We start from the raw sequence: 21,070 nt of genomic DNA, 5'->3' as shown, positions 1-21,070 counted from the left end.
ACGGAAAATCCACTATATTCAATGGCATAATCCATTGAACCTCTTAAATACCTCATAAGCCTAGCAAGTGCATCCCAATGTTCCTGATTTGGACATTGAGTGTATCTACTCAGTCTACCTACTGCATAAGCAATATCAGGTCTAGAGAAACTCATTAAGTGTAGTAAGCTCCTAATTATCTGGGCATACTAAGGCTGAGATAACGATTCTCCTCTATTTTTCATTAATTTAGAATTAGCATCATAAGGGGTACTCACTGGTTTTAAGTCATAAAACCCAAACTTCTTAAGAAGTTTCTCAATGTATTGTTCTTCAGAAAGTAAAATGCTATCTCCCTTCCTTATGATTCTAATACCTAAAATCACATTGGCTTCACCCATGTCTTTCATTTCAAATTTTGATCCTAGAAACAATTTCGTTCTAGCGACAATCTCATTGCATGTACCAAAGATTAACATGTCATCTACATACAAACATATAATGACACTATCACCATTTTCATATTTAGAGTACACACATTTGTCAACATCATTAGGTGAAAAACCATCACAAAGCAACACATTATCAAGTTTTTCATGCCATTGTTTTGGTGATTGTTTCAACCCATACAAAGATTTTAAGAGTTTACATACTTTCTCTTCTTGACCAGGTACAACACACCCTTCAAGTTGAGTCATATAAATTTCCTCCTCTAAATCACCATTCAAAAAGGCCATTTTAACATCCATTTGATGTTAAAATGGATGAGCAAAAGTATCAAAGTAATCTATGTTGGGTTTTTGAGTAAAACCTTTTGCTACTAATCTTGCCTTATATTTCTCTATGGATCCATCAGGATGATATTTTTTCTTAAAGATTCACTTGCAACTTATGGGTTTTGCTCCTTTAGGAAAATCTACTAAAGTCCAAGTATTGTTTTTCTGAATTGATTCAATTTCAATCCTAATGGTCTTATCCCACTATTTTGCATCAGGAGCACTAGTAGCTTCTACAAAGGTTGTTGGATCATTATCAACAAGATAAGTATAAAAGTCATCTCCAAAGGAAGTTTCTTTTCTCTGTCTTTTACTTCTTCTCAAATCCCCATTCATGGTATCATTATTATTATTATTATTATTATTATTATTATTATCAACAAGTTGAGACATCTCACTAACCTTTAAGGGAAACACGTGTTCAAAAAACTCAGCATTTTTCATCTCCATTATATAATTTCTCTCAAGTATGTTACTTTTAACAACTAGAAACCTATAGGGAGCACTATGTTCAGCATAACCTAAGAACATGCAATCAGCGGTTTTATAGCCTATTTTCCTTTTCTTAGGATCGAGTAACATTACCTTAGCTAGGCACCCCCACACTCTTAGATATTTAAGGTTAGGTTGGTAACCTTTCCACAACTCATAAGGAGTTTTACCAGTTTTCTTATGGGGTATTCTATTTTGTAAAAAACACGCAGTAAGCAAGGCTTCTCCCCAAAGGTTATCAAGTGCACCAGAACTAACAAGCATAACATTCATCATTTCCTTAAGGGTTCTATTTTTTCTCTCAGCTACTCCATTAGACTCGGGTGAATATGGTGGGGTCACTTCATGGATAATCCTTTCTTTAACACAAAAGTCATTAAACAAAACATACTTACCACCTCTATCTGATCTAATCCTCTTAATTTTCTTATTCAATTGATTTTCTACTTCTGCTTTATAGGTTAAAAACACATCAAAGGCTTCATCTTTGTTTTTTATTAAGTAAACTTTGGTGTATCTAGAAAAATCATCTATAAAGGTCACAAAATAATTTTTACCTCCTCTAAACATGGTTTGTTTATATCAGCTAGATCAGTATGAATTAACCCTAACAGTTCAGTTTGGCGTTCTACAGAAAAACTTGTCTTCTTTGTTAATTTAGATTCCACACATATATCACACTTACTACTCTGTTTATCATGCATATTAATCAATTCTAGTCGTTGTAATTTCAAAACATACGAGGAATTCACATGACCTAATCTAGCATGCCATATATCATACGAGTCAACAGTATAAGCAAAAGAACTAGATTCATTCATAATTTCAGAAATGTTAAGTACAAAGAAACCTTGATCACAATATCCCTTCCCCACAAAAACATTATTTTTTGTCATAATGATCTTGTCAGACTCAAATGACACTTTAACCCCCACCTTTCCCAACAGCGCTACAGAGATTAAATTAACTCTGATTGATGGCACATGTAGCACATCACTCAAGGCCAGAGTCTTTCCAGATGTGAGTTTGAGAAGAACTTTTCATTTTCCTAGAACAGGAGCGGTGTTGGAATCACCGAGGTAGACATGTTCTTCTCCATCCCCTACAGTAGTGTAAGAGGTAAAGGCACTTCTGTTTGCACAGATATGCCTGGTAGCACCAGAGTCTACTACCCATTTGCTCACATTGGTCATCAGATTTACTTGAGAAACGACCGCAACAATAATGTTATCTCCTTTAGCTATATATGCCTTAGGAGGATTGTTGTTTCTACGCCAAGTGAGTTTAGATTCATTGTGACAGGATTTAAGAAAAATATTTTTCTTTTTGTGATCAGGTTTGTGTGTGTACCTTTTGGGAGCAACAACAACTCCATACATGTCTAAAATGGTGGACACACGTTCTTCCCAGCGCCGAAAATTTTGTCCAGAGAAAACCTCGACTTTTGACACGTCCGGAAATGATTTTGCAAAGACCGTCTGGGTTTCGAGAACAAAGGTTTGGCTCTCCGAAGGCAAGTTGTTGAGATCAGCCATAAGTCCTTAAGATTGTTATAAAAAGCTGACAGAATCACGAACAAAATTTTCCTGAGGCGTGTAGAGTCACTGTCCTTAAGGACTTATCCGCGGTGTGCACAAGTCCCCCAGGATACAACATGAACTTCTTAGAAATATTTCTGAGGATCTCAGAACTAGCAAAGAACTCTTAAAAGAGTATAAGAATAACCTAGAATATTTTTAGAGAAGGAAAAGAGAGAAAAGATGAAACTTAGAAGAGAAGAGAATAAGATAAGATTGAATTTGATGTGTCTTGAAATGAGAGAAATGCTCTCTATTTATAGAAGGAAGGAATCAATTAAATAAAATAAATTAAAAAACATTAAAATTTTAACGTTGCATCAATTAATTATTTGAACGTTGTTATTAAAAAGTTAACATTGGCAATTAAGAAATGAAAATTAACATTGCCAAATACTAACGTTGCAACAACGTTTTCATATTTTGCAATATATTATAACAATTTTTTTTGTCGAACTTGTTTGGTGTTTTTGTTTGATTGAACTTGTTGTGGTTATTATTGTTTGTTGTTGATACTACACTACACGTTCATAGTTCATGCTTTATAAAATATTAAAAACTGAAATTTGTTGTTTTTCTGCTTTTCAGGTCTCGTAAAGTTGTAAAAAAAGATCACAATTAATTAAAAAAACAAAAAAGTTGATTAACGCCATATATTGATAAAATTTGTTTTTAATTTAACGTCGTATATTGACAAAATTCGATGTTAATTTAACAGCGATTTTTTTAAATTCGACGTCAATTTAACGTCTCCTGATATGACGTCAGCCTCAAATTCAACGTGAAAGGCCGAAAAATAACGACGTTATACGATATTTTTGTACTAGTGAACCTTAATTTTAGAGACAAGTATGATGACACAATATTTTGACAAAAAAACAATATTAATCTCAAAGTAGTTTTTACTAGGTATGAGCACCTCTTTTTATAACCAGAAAATCTTAAATGTGTTTTATAAAAGTATAAGCAAAAAGCCTAAAAATATTAACTTTGCTAACTTGGGTAACAACGCTAAAATCCCCTCCATTAGAAAAAGGACTTATGATCACTATTACGAAAAATCTTCTCCATCAGTAGAAGGACACAACCATTATTAGGAGAAAATCATTTTCATTAGGAAGAGGACACTTGGCTACTACTCTCCACCAAAGGAGACCAATTACACCTTTATCTTGCTTCCAAGGTGGTCTAGGTGGTTGTTAATTAAAGTCAACCAGAAAAAAGCTCAACCTATAAGTGAACTTAGAGAGTTAACTTATGTTGACCAAAACCCTACACTATTGACTCATGATACAAGACTTAAAAAGGAAATCTTATAATATAGAGTATGAATTATTCTTACTCTACTAAATCTGTTTTAAGATAATCAAAGAAAATAAGAGTTTGGCTTCACCTTCACAAATGATTTTATCTTTTTTTGAATGTACTTGATCATGCTTATGTAGGTTCCTAGGTTAAAGATTTGTCATTATGTTATTTCATCGAACTTGAGATCAAAATAATTATAAAATGTAAAATATTCTATTCGTGTTACAATTTCACAATTTGTGATTTTGTGAATTTTTACATCTTAACTATTATCACGATTTTAATTATCTTGTGAGCTAAATTAAGTGATACATAAACCTAATTTGTTTATTACTTTTACTCACGTTCTTAAGTTTGTTACATATATGTAGGTTGAAACTTCGTTGATGCATATTGTTAAACTACCTTTTTTACATAATCCTTCATCAATACATTTTGCTTTATCAATTACGGAAATGCATAGCTATAAAGTAGTGTAAATAAAACGGTGCATGAACATCGTCATCCGAAAGAATATTGAATTCCATCAACCTTAGACCTTTCCTATGTTGAAAATATTTGTAAATTCTTCTCCATATTGAGAATTCAAGTTCTTGTAAGGTTCTAAGAAGAATCACATCAATGGGTAATCGATCGAGTTACGTACATGATTTTGCAAATGTGGTTCACCTAACAGTAGTTAACCAACTTACACACGTCACCACTTATGTCTAATAATTTGTCTAGGGCTATGAATTTGTGTTACACTTTTTAATTTTTAAAAATTTTACTTTTTTATTTATTTATAGATCTTCTTTGTGACACCTAATAAAAAAATATTTTAATTGTTTCATTCTCAATTTTTTATATTTTAATATAAAAGTGTTATTCTATTAATGTTGAGTAAAAAATTAACTGTTTATGCATCATCACTTTTTTCAATGTTTGAATTTCTATTTGTTTAAGATGACGTCTAATACATATGGTGGCTAAATTTCTAAATGATTAATTGCCTAAGATAGATATTATTAAACTAATTTACAGTTTATAGAAGGAATTCTGCCTATTGAATTCTATTTTTTGTTTTCAATTATGTGATCAATTGCGTATTAATGAAATATACGACAATAAATACAATTTTAAATTAACATACAACATTTATATTATCATTTTGTAATAAAAATAAAAATAATATTAAAAACTAAAGAAAGATATTCAGAGTCATGTATTAACCATGCGAAACATCCAAATATACAATTCCTATGTGATGCTTAATTTGGATAGGAAAGTGACATTTTTCATACTTATTTATTTAAAGATTAAATAGTTAATTTACTTCAATAAGTGGTTATATATTTTATTCTTTTGAATTAAAAAAACTGTTATTTCTATTTCAACACCATTAGTGATTAATTAAGTACGTGGTTGGTATTTAATAATTATTACATGTATTTATTCAAAAAGTATTAATATATTAAATTATATATCCTTGAGAGAAAGAAAAATAATAAGGGTGAAATGTTCCCTTCAAAGTACTTTTTTATCATGATGATTCCTTTAAAAGTTAATTGTAAATTAAGGTTAATATTTTGTTTCAATAAACACATGATAATTACTAACACGGTTCTAAAATTCTACTGTAATAAATGTTGCGGTGTAGTTTTTAAATAAAATATAACTTTTTTAATGACAGTTCTCTATTACCCATCATTAAAAGTTCAATTTTTAAAAAATAATGACAATTTCTTTTTAGAATTGTTGTTAAAAGTTTTTTTTTAAAAAAAAAAAACAATAACATTTCCTCTTTTGTAATTCTTTCCTAGTGATTCATTTTTTCTGCTATGGTTGTTTATATTTTCATGTTTGTCGCTGTGACTAGAAGAACAATTGTTGTTGCATTTTTCAACATATCATATTGCTACTCACTCACATTTGGATCCTTTCCTACCATTTATCTATCTATGTCTAAAACCTTTATTGTTGTCAAATTTGAAATCGTTCCACTGTCGTATTTATGTTAGAATTTATGATTCACATATCAATAATTAATAAGCATTAAACTCTTTAATTCCAAAACCTTTTAAAAACGTAAAGGGAAAGGTACCTAAAGAATTAAACATTGGAAACAATTAATAAGTAACATGAATTGATCTTTGATCTTTTCTGGAACACTTTAAGTTCTTTTTGTATTTTCTCTCCTAATGGGGATAGAGAGAAAGAAATAAGAATTATACTTTGTGCTCAGAGATGGGATCCTGACTCTTTAAGTAACCTTTGTCAGTTACTTTTCTTTAGTTTCAAGTTTCAATAATTATAATTTAGCCATTCAAAAAATTAAAATTATTGTTAGTCTCTGTACAATATACTTTTCATCAAAAATATACCCTTAACCATATTTACTTAACACATTTAATAATTGCTATATGTGTCTGTGTGTGTCCATATAACTTCTTACAAATGTGGTAGACTTTATGAACTCAAAATTGTCATTATATACTTGAGCATATGCAAAAGTCTTGTCTGTTGATTATATCCGCATGTAGAACAAAAACAATTTTCATTGCATTAATTGCAATGAAACCTGTCAATGATCATTAATGCTGACAAATTCAAATGACATGGATTCATCATGAAATTTATAACATGAAAATCACATGAAGGTGACCTATACACGTCTTTTTTCATCTGGTCCTTACTTTATCTTAATGTGATCAATAAACCAGAATGTATGCATACATGAAAGTCACACATAAAACACAAACACGCTCCCACTGAATCAAAGATTCCTCAAATTGTAAAATACCCATATAAGCAATATGCTGATGAAAGATCTTGGGTGTAAGAGCCTTATTAAGAGAACATACCATTAAGGAGTTTGTCCCTAAGTGTTTTATGGAAAACCATCCACCTGTACTCTTTCTTTAACAACTAAGTTGATCTCATGGTATAACCTAAGTGGTCTTTTAATTCCTTTCATAATACACAACCCTGTGACAAAAATAAGCCATATACCTTGATTAGATGTCTTATCAAATTTTGTAATCATAGTGGATAAAACTATAAGTTTGCTTGGTACATCACCAATCAACATGAAAATGTAACTTGAAATGGATATTAAACTATCTTGGCATCTTGTAAAATTGTCAAAATACTTAATGATCTCTAACTGATCTGATCCTATATACGTGAACTTATAAACCTTTTTAACGCAAACATTCAATCACTTTTATATTTTACATAATTATTTGACCTTTATATAATTTTTATTTGATATTGTAATTTGATATTTTATATAATTATAATTTATTTTTTGATATTTGATATTTGAGAAAAGAAAATGCATGTTCTTTTTGACATTGAATATTTGATAATATCACGATTTTTTGTGTAATTATTTACATTTTATAAAAATATTATTTAATTGATATTTGTCATAATAAAGAGGTGGATACGAGTGTGGTACGATTATACATGTTCCTCAATGGAGACAGGGTGATACAAAAATTTTGAAGTTGTTAAATATGAGGACGGGGATAAGATAGTCAAACCCACACACACTTTGTCCTATTGTTGTTTCTATGTCTAATGTATCCCCACTGCACTAGTAGTTGTCTATGTTGCACAATTAGGCATAGGTTGTCTTACCATACCACACGAGATTACCTTGGTGTTGCCTTGACACTATTCGTTAATGTGCAATCCTGCACAACATAACCACCTTTCTCCCCTGCACTACATTGTTGCAAACCTCTTATTCATTGTGTAACTTGATATGATTAAGATCAAAGAAGAATTTAATTAAAAAGAAGGTAAATATATACTAAAAGAATGAAGAGTAAAACATAAAAGAAAAAAAAAACATGAAGAAATAAAGAACAATTCTCAAACAAGATCTCGGCTTAAAGAAACATTAGTGCATAATTGGCCTTTAACGTCATCCTTTAGACGTCGGACCACAAAATATTCAACTTAAGTTATTGACCAGTGACATTTTCGTAAATAAGTAGCTATATAGATGTCGGTTGGTAATTTTATAGACGTCGGGTCCCCCTAACCATCGCCTAAGGGACTGATAGGTAGGTGAAAAATCATTCTTTCTCTACCATATAGACGTCTATTCCCACCAATCCGATGTCTAAAATTGTATATAGACATCGGCCCCCCTTGTAACCGACGTCTATACTTTAAATGGCTTGATAGGATTGGTGAAAAGTTGTCGTGGACGTTGGCTTCCCCTAGATCCAACATCTATATACACCGCGAATATTAATTTTTAATTCGAATGGACGTCATATTAGTGAGGTCACTGACGCTTAGTCGAGAATAGACGTCGGGCACTGGGGAATCCGACATTAGATTCATGTTAAATCAGAATTTGCGAACCCGTGGTTACGCGTACATCATCGTCTTCCTCCTTGCCTTTTCTCTCTGTGGCATTGCATTCCAGGTGCGTTTTATCTCTTTTGAACCGTTTAAACTTAGTTTTACTCCGATTAAATTAGTCTTTGATGGATTATCTTCTATTTGAATCGATTAAAATGAGTTTTCGTTGTGTTTTAGTGCAATTTTGCTCGTGTCTTTGGGTAACGTAGTAACATCTTCTCCTTTTGCTAGCTTCCTTGTAAGAAAAACTGCGTCTTTTGGATCTCTTATGGCATTTCAACCCAAAACCGAACCTGGGTCCTTGCCTAGTTCTCAGGTCATCGTATTCTTTTTCATTGGCGGTTGGAATGGAACTAGGCAAAGACTCATGTTCGGTTTTTGGTTGAAATGCCATAACAGATCAAAAAGACGCAAGCTTTTCTTATGAGGAAACTAGCTAAGGGAGAATGTGCGATTAGGCTATCCAAAGACATAAGCAAAACTGCACTTAAAACACAACAACTCAGTAGACGTCGGTTAATGTCATGTTCGACGTCTATAATGCCCTTAGACGTTAGTGCCATGTTCGACGTTTTTATAGTGCCCTTAGACGTTGGACATGGCACTCACCGATGTCTATATAGTGTCCTTAGACGTCGATTAGTGCCATGTCTGACGTCTCTATAGACGTCGGATTCTATAAGTCCGACATCTCATTAACGTCACCCATAAAGACGTCAGATCCCGATCTGACGTTAAAATCCTAAAATAACATTTGTCTAAAGCCCTTTCCACACTAGTGATATCGAATAAAAGATAAAGAGTGAAAATAAAATGTATATAGAAGATTATAGAATATTTTATAAAATCCTAAAATGATTTGACATTAAAGTACATAAAGAATGAAGTGTATCTACTATTGATATGTCACTTTCAAGGTCTAATATTGATTTTAATTACTTTCACATGACACTTTAAGTGCATATGTGAAAATTGTAATTATTTCACATTCATCTCTCGTTTTCAATAACTTCCCAAGTCACTCTCCCACATTAAGAGTTAAGAGTGTGAAACTCTTATATGGATTATCTTATATTATAGAGCTTCTTTAAGTAGAAAATCCCATTTGTAATCAATTTTCTCTTTCTGCAGTTTGTTTTCCATTTTTACTTTTAACCGTGAATGTGCCAAAGGAATCTCCCTTTTGACTTTCTTCAAACACCTATTTAAGTCAATAAGACCCATCCACCTTCATGACCCCTCCCTTCCCTTTTCATAAGTCTCCACAATTTAGTTTTTAATTCTCTCCTTTTGTATATTTTTATAATATGATTAATTACTTTGGATAGTTGTTAAAAATTTGGTTGTTTATTTATGTTAAAAATGTTTTTTTATTATTTTGTTGAAAACTATTTATTGCATTATAGGTTGTGTATTGATATCAAAATCATTAGTTTATTTATTATTTTTTTATATTTTTTGTATATTTTTATCCTTTTGTATATTTTTATAATATGATTAATTACTTTGGATAGTTGTTAAAAATTTGGTTATGTTTATTTATGTTAAAAATGTTTTTTTATTATTTTGTTGAAAACTAGTTATTGCATTATAGGTTGTGTATTGATATCAAAATCATTAGTTCATTATTATTTTTTTTATATTTTTTTATGTAAGTTAATTTAAGAATCAGTGAAGAATGTACATTTTAGGTTGGTTCTAGTATTAATTTATGTAAAAAAATGTAATTACTTTTTTTTATTAGATTGGATACAAAATAGATTATCAAAAAAAGTTTCTCTATGTTGGTTTTTAACTTAATTGGTGTATGAAAAACTCTATTTTTTTTTATCTTTTGATGATTTAAATCAAAATAAAATTATATGTTCATGTATTGTATCTCCATATGGTCATATCAAATACTTAGTCGAATAAGACCATGAGAAGGGACGACACGTCCGAATAGGCTCTAGTCAACACCATTAGACATCATTCAACTAAGATGGTTAATAAATGTTGTTTATTAGCTGATCGCATGGTTACGGAGATAGGAGACCTAGAGGCCGGACAGCTCCCAACAGTGACAATCCCTAAACATTACTTCTAATCAAGATTATTGGTAAGAATTACTTAATGAGAATTGGGCTGTGATTAGGATGCTACTAATCAGAAGTTCATATCAAAACCTATAAATAGAAGTTAAATGAAAAAAATATAGATGATTACATTTATTGTGAATCTAAAAATTTTCTGTGACCCGATCATATTGTTTACTAACTTTGAGTTTCAGAGTGTTTTGACAGGGACGTCTGCATTATAGCCTAAGTTAACTGAGAGGAAAGTGTGAAGAAACATTTTACTAAGATATTCGACCCTACATTTCGAAACAGTTAACATAGTCTAATTAACCAACATAAAATAAGCCTTTTTTTTCATCACATAATTTATGCCAAATAACCAAAATTAGAAAGAAAAAAAAATCATTTTGTACTAGTATTTGTCTATTCTTCATCTATTAACACTCTTCAATTATAAATTAAAAACTTATCGATTAATATTAATTCATTAACTAAAAATTAACTTATAAATTAATTTTATCAAACCAGTTAATTTCATCAAATAGATGCAACAAATCCTAAACTATGAATCAGTTAATATAAATACCCAGTTATAACACATACCTCTTAAAAATCAATTTTGTTTATTTTGTTTATTCTGCATCTCATCACTGTTGTAAATTCTAGTTTCGCTGTCTCGCTAACACGTAGTCTTGTTTTCAATAACATGTAAATATTAAGCATCTGTTAGTTTTAATCCCGACTAAAAATTATTTTAAAAAAAGTACATAAAAAAGGGTTGAGGAGAATCATACTGAACCAATTTCATGCAAACTATGATAATAATTCCAGCAGTTCCATAATTAGGTATCTCTGATCATGCATGTGATTCCCATAAAAGCTTTCGCACTAAAATATATTAACAATATATAGAAGGCCACCGACACAGAATTAATGCTAAACTATAATCAAACAAAGATTAAGTATACAACACAGCTTAAATCACACTTGAAACATGAATAGACCCACTAAGAAATAGTATAAATAAGTGAGCATCTAAAATAAAAACAAGATAAAAGTAAGCACAATGATTGACAACTCTTTCTTAACAGATTCTTTACAACAGGATTCATCATTTTATTGGTCTGTTTGAATTTATATTTAAAAAAATATTTAAAACAGATCAATCATAGACTGTCACGTATGCGTTGTCACAAAGTTGTCAAAAAAAAGTTGTTAAAGAAACTTTTTTCAATAAGTAAAGAGAGGCTAAAAACACTACCAAGAGACAGACACAAGTCTTGTGTGGCAAAGTATTTTTACCTGAACGTGAACGAGACATAAAACACTTTAAAAAACATAAACATGATCCAACTACAGTTTGAGTACTAGAATGTTTTTTATGTATGTATGAAACTTATAAAGAGTCCGAATTCAGTAGGAAGGCCAGTAAGTGTCTAGATCCATGCAGTGGTCCATGCCCATGAACCTATTGCCATGAGAATTTGCATTGGTCATGTCTGAACCATAGACTACACTGTCAGCAGCAAGAGCAGCACCAGGTGTCACCATGTTGGAACTGAAATCATGATTCATTTGGGCCACTGTGTGAGCAGAAAGTGGCTGTGGTGGTGCTATCATTGGCTTCAGAAGGGGCTGTGTTTGTGTGGTGGCAGCAGTGGAAACTGCTGCTCCTCCCAGGTTCAAATTAAGGCCAGAAATGCTGAACCCTCCTCCTCCTCCTCCTCCTCCTGGTGGTGGTGGTGGTGGATTGTTGAAATGGGTATGCATTATTGGGAGGTTCGTCACATTGACACTTGTGGATCCACCAGCTCTGAACTCTGAAGGGTTGATCATGTAGTTTCTTGATCCATAAAGGAAATTGAAATGAGCAGAAGAAGGGTCACCCAGATGCATCATTTGGGGTGGCACAACGCTAGGGCTAACTTCAACACCATACGGGTTCAGTGTTCTGCTGTGGTTCGAATTAGACGGGAACTTTTTTGCACCACCACTCTTCCGGAACACCCGGCAAACCACCCATTCATCTTGCTGTATGTCAGACATACTGTCATAAATACTAAGACTACCGATATCATAGTATACTTTTACTGACACTCAATGTATTGATAAAATAGTCTTTTAAAGTATAAATTTTTATATTTTTTTAAAAAATAAAAAACTAAAAAATAAAAAATAATAATATTAAATAAATGTAAAAAATTTAAATGTGTCAAATGATATTTTTTAAAATACTAAAATAGTGATACAGTATTTATATCTATTTTACATATATATTACAAAAGATAAAATAGTTATAAAAAAAATTTACTTAAAAAAAGAAAAAAGTAAAATGAAAAGAAGAAGAATGTGAAATAAAAATAAAAATATTATATTAAAGTATAATTTTTATAAATATTATTAGTTCAAAACGGAAAAAAAAAGTTATTTGACACCTATTATTATCATTTAATAAGGTAAAATAGTTAAAAATAAAAAACAGATATTTTGACATAATTTTTTTTTTGACAACGTAATGACATGAATGTTTTTTTCACTAGTTTATTATTTATTTATAATTTCATTGACGTATTCTCAATTGAATAAGAAAATAATACGTGTATTATGTAAAACGTTGTGGAAAAATATATGTTAACGTATAATTACATTTTAACAAAAGTTAACTTTTTTATTTTTAAAGATAAAAAAATTCTGATGCTAAAACATCATTGTCCGTTCAAAAAGTATTCATGTGCACAAAAAGGTTACAAAATTTATTTTATCAACACTGATATACAAAATAGTTTATGGTATATTATAATTTATTTGAAAATTATTTGACACCTGAGATTTCTTTATTACAAATCCTTTGAGAGAAAAAGAGAGAAAATTTATCAAATGGACTGGAGGATCATATATCATGGTTAAATAGTGATCGAGATAATTATAGACTATATGTATTATTATGATTAGTTATCAATTTGAATTCTTGTGTGTTTGAAAAGATTATAAGTTATTATAATACATGATTTGTTATGTTGGGATAGTTTTATTTATGTAACATTATTGTTTTGAAATGAGATATAAGTTTTAAATTTTCAGATATTTTATGTGTTAGAACATGCCTAATATATCATTCTTTAATTTTTTTTATTAATTACTGTCGATAATTTATACATTCTAGATTAATTCACATATAAAAAATAATCTCATACACATATACATATAAAAATAGAAAAATCTAACTACTTTTAGTTTATTTAATAATATTATTTCTGAAATAATTATCTGTGGTTCTATTTTCAAGGACTAAGTCATTCATCAAGTTGGAATAAATTGTATTTGAAAAGTATTTTTGTAATTAAGTAGTAAAATTAAAAGATTTTGTTAGTGTAAAGCATAAATAAGTTTAGGTGCAATACCTTAGTGATTTTGAAGGTGGATTTTGAATGAATGCGATATTCATGCATGACCCAGTTGGTTTTCTCTCCTCTGGGAGCCCTACCTTTGTAGAAAACCAAAGTCTTCTTCATGCCGACCAACTCCGATGTAACACTGTTCAAGATCTCTTTGTCTTTTCCAGTGGTTTTCCAGTACCCTGTGTTCGTTGCTCTGTTTGTTCTCACACCTGTTGGATATTTGCGATCCCTTAGGTTGAAGAAGTACCATTCTTTTTGTCCCATTTTCGCCTTTCCTGTAAAAATATTCACCGTAAAAATAAATATAATGATATTTTGACAACTATTTTTGACAATATTTTAAAATTATGTACTTATCATTACATGATTGGTTCATATTGTGAAATAATTTTGAATCAATCTCAGAATTATAAATACTAATATGGATCAATCACATAATGACACGTAGATGATGTTAAAATATTATTAAAAAATGTTTTCAAAATATTATTATTCTATAAATAAATAGAAAAACAAGTAGATCACTTGGCTGTGAAAAAGGGAGGGTATGTAGTTACTGTATATCAAAGAGAAACCCTAGATGGCGTTGACTATTTTCAGAACAAGATGGATATGCAACTTAGCTCAAATATGTAATAAGTACTAAAATTGATGAACAAAATGAAGCAAATGTAAATAGTTTCCACACGGATCTATGATTTCTGAATCTTATAATCAATGAAAAAACATGGTTTTGTGTAAGATATATAACTGTACCAGGAAGATCCCATGGCTCACATTTGTTGAGATCTACAACAGCTATTGCTTTTGGTGTAAAATCAGAATCTGAAATCTTGTTTGTGAGATAGTAACAAATGAGTTCTTCATCTGTGGGGTGAAAGCGAAAACCAGGTGGTAGGGTTTCTTCCTTCTTCTCATGAGTGCCTTCTTCCATTTCAATATCTTTACCCTCTTTGCCAACAATTTCCTTGTCTTTCTGTAGCATACAAAAAGTGACATGATGAACAAATTGATTTAGTTACCACCTTGGAATTTTTGTGAACAAAAAGGTTAAAGAAATATTAGACTATAGAAAGACTCTGATATGTATATAAAAGCTCAGAAACAAAGGAATCAATAATTGAGAAAACAGGTTTAGGATGTTGTATAATGAATGACTCGGTTGTTGCTTACTTGCATGGAGAGAAAAACTTTTCTTGGATTCAGGTTTTGATGATTTATATGAGCAAACTTTTGTTCACAAGAAACACTGACTTGAGGGTTACTACAAGGGTTTTCTAATTGTAAAAGGAGATGATGAAGATGGTGAAGCTTTCTAAGGAGTAATCACCATGCACGAGAAAAGTTAAAGAATTTTGAGTATGAAGTCATTGAAGAAAAAAAGGGACAAGTGTGTTTGTCAAGATTTCACCAAACGTGGGTTTTTTACCGTCTAGTTGCATTCAACAGCTGGGAATTCCACGAAAGATACCTAGACTTGGACTAAAGTGACTCTCTTGACCTTGTCGTCGTATGTTGTTTTTTAATGAACAAATGCTATGCAATCTTTTGAAAATCTGGAAAAAGTTTATCAAAACCAACTGAAAATCTGGAAAAAGTTTATCAAAACCAACTAAGAATATTTCTTGCATGATGAAATTTCTTCATGTTACGTCTGTGAAGTTATATAACATACTAATATACAAATTATAGAAATGAAATAAAAAAATAAATAAACATTAATGCATAAACAATATCCAATAAAAATAACTGGTAATATTTTTGTAAATAAATGTAATTATTAAACGTCGTTTAGAATTGTAATTCGATATAAAAGATTACAAAACATCGAATGCTCCAACTCGTTAGATGTCAAAAGGTTAGTGAATTTAATAAAAATTTAAGCAGGAGATTGAAAATTCTTATCTTAGTGCGCGAGATCCTCTTCTCTGCTCAAACTTTTCTCGAACGAAGTTTGACGACTATCACATGTAATCTTTCTTTTTGATGCAAATGGATGTTAATAACCATTTTAGGTACGATTTTCGTTTATTTTCACCGATTATTTTCGTGTTCTTGTCTTTCATAGGCGCATTCTGCTTTCTCTCTCACTAGTGGCAACACTTTATTCCGATGAATTCATCTTTTGAATTAGTTTTCATTTTCGTTTTCGTTTTGAAGAACTTATTTGTTGAACTTGTTTGTTATTGTTTCTTTGTTGAACTTGTTTGTTGTTGTTGTTTGGTTGAACTTGTTTGTTGTTGTTTGATTAAACTTGTTTGTTGTTTGTTATTGTTCTTTGTTGTTGATCCTATATTATCGTTCATAGTTCATGTTTTATAAAATACCAAAAACTGAAATTTGTTATTTTTCTGTTTTTCAAATCTCGTACAATTGTAAAAAAGGATTACAATAAATTAAAAAAAATTGATTAACGTCATATATTGACAAAATTCAACGTTAAATTAACATCGTATATTGACAAATTTCGACGCTAAATTAACGTCAAATTTTTTAAATTCGACGTCAATTTAATGTCTCCCAATATGATGTCGTTCTCGAATTCGACGTGAAAGGGAAAAAATATTCGACGTTGTACGTTGTTTTTATACTAATGAAAATATAACATCCAACAATATATTCAGAAAGAGAGATATAGATAAACGAAAATTTCATCCAAATAATGGTCACCTTTTTTTACCCAATAGCTCATTGTACAATTTATTTATTCAGAGCACAATTTTGTTAGGCTATGTTTAACGAATGGTGGATGTGCAAAGCAAAAGCGAATGTACCAACGAATGTTTAGAAGCAACTACAAATTGCATTCCATTTCATTTAACAATTGAAAACAACTATATAGGTCATGAGAACTATGTAGGAGCAAGTGTAACAAATATCTAACAAATAGAATAACAATTAACAAACTAAAAATCCCTCCCTTAAACGAGTGAGTCTATATTAGTTATTCCAATCATGTCTGCTAGCTGATCCTGGGTGTTGAAGAAACTAGCTTGATTGCTCCATCATCAAATCTCAAAGAAAATGAATTTTTAAATCAACATGTTTGTTTTTCTCATAAAATATTGGGTGTTTGGACAATCATATTGTAGAGTTGTTATCACACAAAATTTCAACTTTAGTCTTATCTTTAAGTCCAATTTGTTCTAGGAACTCGACCAAACACACTAGCAATCACATAGGGCTGCTGCCATATATTTTGCCTCTACTGTGGACATAACTACCATATTTTTTATTATTGGATGTCTAAGAAATTACCCATGCCCCTAACATAAGCACATATCCATGCCCCTAACATAAGTATTTGTTATCACACATACTTACTTGGCTTTTAGCGTCGTTGTCTGCCACTAAACAGATGTTTGCCTCTTCATCAGATTCGCTCGAATCAGAAATTGTTTCATTGTTATCGTCCCATGCGATATAGACTTTCTTTTTCTTGAAGAACTTCTTTTCTTTTATTTCTTCACTCTTATTTTGATTTGGGCAGTATGCTTTTAAGTGCCCACTTTCTCTGCAACCATAACATTTATAGTGTGAGGAAGATCCTTGATTTTCTTTCTTTTTGAATTCTAATCTTCCTTTGTCTTTTGATTTCATGAACTTGTTGATGCTTTTTATCATGAGTCTCAAATTTTCTTCATCTTCTGAGTCTTCATCTTCTATTTTGTTCTTGCTCCTTTCTACCTCAAATTTTAAGGTTAGACTCTTTTTCTTTGTTTTTGCCATTGCTTCTTCTTCATCTAGTCTTCCAAGGTCAAGTTCATGCTCTCTGAACTTTCCAAATAATGCCGCCATAGTCATTGTGTTGAGATTTTGTGACTCAGAAATTGCAGTCACTTTTGGTTGCCACGACCTGTCTGAAGATTTCAAAATTTTTATATTGAGTTCATCATTTTCGAAAGACTTACCTAGTCCAATGAGGCGATTTACGATATTGGTGAAGCGTTTTTGAACATCTGATATTGTTTCTCCTTGCTTAATCATGAAAATTTCATATTCCTGGATTAGGGTATTCTTTCTTGCTCTTTTCACGTCATATGTACCTTCATGGGTCACTCTCAGCACTTCCTACATCTCTTGAGTAGTCTTACAAATTGAGATCCTGTAAAACTCGTCAACGGTTAAAGCAGATGAAATGATGTTTCGGGCTTTCACATCATTTTGAAATCTTTTCTTCTCTTCAGCAGTCCACTGAATACGGGGCTTTGGTTCCTGCATATTGTTAGTAGGAATAGACGAACCAAATGCAATAACATCCCAAATCTCACAATTAATAGACAATAAATATTTGCATTCTAACCTTCCAGAATGCATAGTTTTCACCTATGAATAAAGGTGGTCTATTGATAGAAGCACCCTCTGCAAAAGTTTGATATGATCCTGCCATTTGAATAACTATCAGATCGAGCTCCGATGCCAATTGTCAGAGTGGCTGCAGCGGAATGGTTAGCATGGAATAACAAACCAAGAGGGTTTTTAATACAAACGCGTGCCTTTTAATTTCTTCTCAATTTATCTTACTATGCAAATAATAAATACAAATAAAAGAGTAAGGTTGAGAGAAATTTGCACAAATGATTTTTATACTGGTTCGGATCTTACCAATCCTACGTCCAGTTGCTTATCTCAAATCAAGATAAACAATTCACTAAGCACAAAACAATTACAAACTACATTCACAAAGAAATAATTTGTAAGAGTTTAGAAACCACCTCTCTTGATACCACAAGAGATGAACCTGCACCTCCTTTGAGTCTTCACAAAGGATGAGACACCTCTTCCGAATACTTCACGAAGGATGATCCTCTTCCACACACCTCCTCAGACGCACCAAGGATGAACCAACTATTCCTCCGTCACTGTAGTAGCAATACACCAACACCACAGACAAGAGTTTCCTTAGCTGAGCAAGAGCACACAATTCTCAACGAGTTCTGAGTATTTGAGTACAAAGGAAGAGTTGTTGATGATGTATAAAGGGAGCCTATTTATAGACTTAAGCAAAAACTCTTCCATTCTTCGTAACTGTCCATTTTATGCATTTAATCGATTAATATTAGTGTTAATCGATTAAAATGAGTACAACGGCTAGTTTTTCAAATCTGAAACCTCCAACGACTAGTATTAATCAATTATTCCTAATTTTAATCGATTAGCTAATCGATTAAAGCATGTATTAATCGATTATTCCAGAGCCTCTTGGATTTTCAGTGCGAGCCTCGTTTTAACCGATTATGACTTGGTTTAATCGATTAAAACAACTTGTGTTTGACTCTAAACAACAAATATAAAGTATGAAGGTACAAGAATCAAAACCTACTACAAATCTAAGTCCTAAACATTTAAACTACAATTATTACAAAAGCTTTTAATAACAAAAATAAGTCTTCAAAGGATCTTCATGAATCTGATATATCTTGACTTGATTTGGACATCATCAAAACTTCATGTTCATCATTTTGCTAACATGGATATAGATGATGCCAGAGTGCAGTAGTTTGACTAGAGAAAGGAATTTAGTTCTTCTGGAATTTTATTGCCTTGTTTATTTACATTTTTTTCACACGTTTCAATAAAGCTTATGTTATGAGTTTTTCGCGTTTTGTAAGAACAATGTTTATGTTTTGTGATTTTGTTCCCGTGATATTATTGGAATAATATTTTTTTTATAGAGGACAATTTTATATTAAACTATATAAGGAAAATATTATTGTGTTTCACATCTGACATTTTGGTTAAGGGTGTTATATTAAATATCTTAGTTATTACATACGAAGGTTCGAACGAAATGAAAAGAAATAAGTTGAGCTTGTTCTCGGAAGTAAAAGTTATTCTCCATGCTGGGCAAAGAGAACATCCAAGCATGGTCAGACGTGTTGCTCTATTATCTATTAGAATCATTGAGACGAACTTTGATTTACGAAAGAACAAAAGTCTACAGAGAAAATATATAAAGTAGATAGAAAATGTTTTTATAGATGGTGGTGATTTTTCTAAAATGATGTTTGAGTAATTAATTTTTTCTGTTTATAAACCTTGCACTTAAATAATAAAATATTTATATTTCTATATTGCTTTTAAATTGTTGACTATGTCCTTACAAATTTTAATTTTATAGTTAATACAAATGTATTATTTTTTTCCTATAAATTTATCAAGAAATTTATAATTAATAAAAATAAAATAAAAATGAATAAATTATATTAAATTAAACTCTAAAATAAACTTTGTCTAAATTCTTACCATTTTTTGAAAATATACCACTTTTTTTTTTGTAGCTACCACTCTTCATATCTTTCTTTTACTATATATATACCTATTAATCAAATATTATTTTAAAATTAAAAAAATTATTTTTCTTTAATTTATCTATTTTTATATTAGAATCTATGATGCATGCATACGATAAGTGTATCGGATACGATACATATTTCAATACGTTAATACGTTTATTTTGAAAATAATAGGATAATACGTGATTAAAGGATATTGAGAAATGTATAATAATTTTAAAAGCATGATAAATATATGATTGTTATTATTAGAATCCAAATTAAAATCATATGTATTAAACATAAAAATTATATTATGGATGAATACTTGTCGGACACGTGTACATAACTTAAATTGAAATATCGGTACATCATATATAAAAATAATATTTTTTTTGTTATATCTTTTTCTCTTATTATAAAAATACCGTTAGTAATTGTGGAGGTACAGAAAACAATATTAATAGTCGTTACAAAATGCATACACTCTATATAATAGAGTCCAAAAGAAAAAAAAAAAAAAAACTCTGGCATTTCGTAAGTTTTATGAAATACTAATATCAAAATTCAAACTACATAAATGGTTAATTTCGGTTTCTACTTTTCCGTTTTTTCTAAATTGTTTTCTCCAAAAATATTGAATCACACGCCAAAGATTTGATCAGCACCTGCTTACTATAGGCTGGGCCGCAGACGATCACTACAACGGTAGTAAGTTAAAAGATTTCGATCACACGTGGGGTGAGGTTACACGTGTTGATTTGAAATAGTTTTGCATTTTTATTTTTCATTTAAAGTTGGAGGAATTTTCAATTTAAACGCTTTACCTCCCTAATGAAACCCTAG

The 21,070-nt window shown here is 30.7% G+C and overlaps 1 protein-coding gene across 1 annotated transcript; it reads right to left on the bottom strand.

The window, feature by feature from the left end:
- Positions 1-11,964: 11,964 nt before the first annotated feature.
- LOC106763687 (NAC domain-containing protein 92-like) lies at positions 11,965-14,940 on the bottom strand. Its single transcript, XM_014647853.2, has 3 exons — positions 14,706-14,940; positions 13,953-14,224; positions 11,965-12,582 (listed from the first exon to the last, which is right to left on the bottom strand). Exons 1-3 carry the CDS (start codon positions 14,932-14,934, stop codon positions 11,965-11,967), a joined length of 1,119 nt encoding a protein of 372 aa, XP_014503339.2. The 5' UTR covers positions 14,935-14,940.
- Positions 14,941-21,070: the final 6,130 nt, after the last annotated feature.

Source organism: Vigna radiata, chromosome 6, assembly GCF_000741045.1.
Source record: "Vigna radiata var. radiata cultivar VC1973A chromosome 6, Vradiata_ver6, whole genome shotgun sequence".
Lineage (NCBI taxonomy): Eukaryota > Viridiplantae > Streptophyta > Magnoliopsida > Fabales > Fabaceae > Vigna > Vigna radiata.
This window is presented reverse-complemented; position numbering and strand designations above follow the sequence as displayed.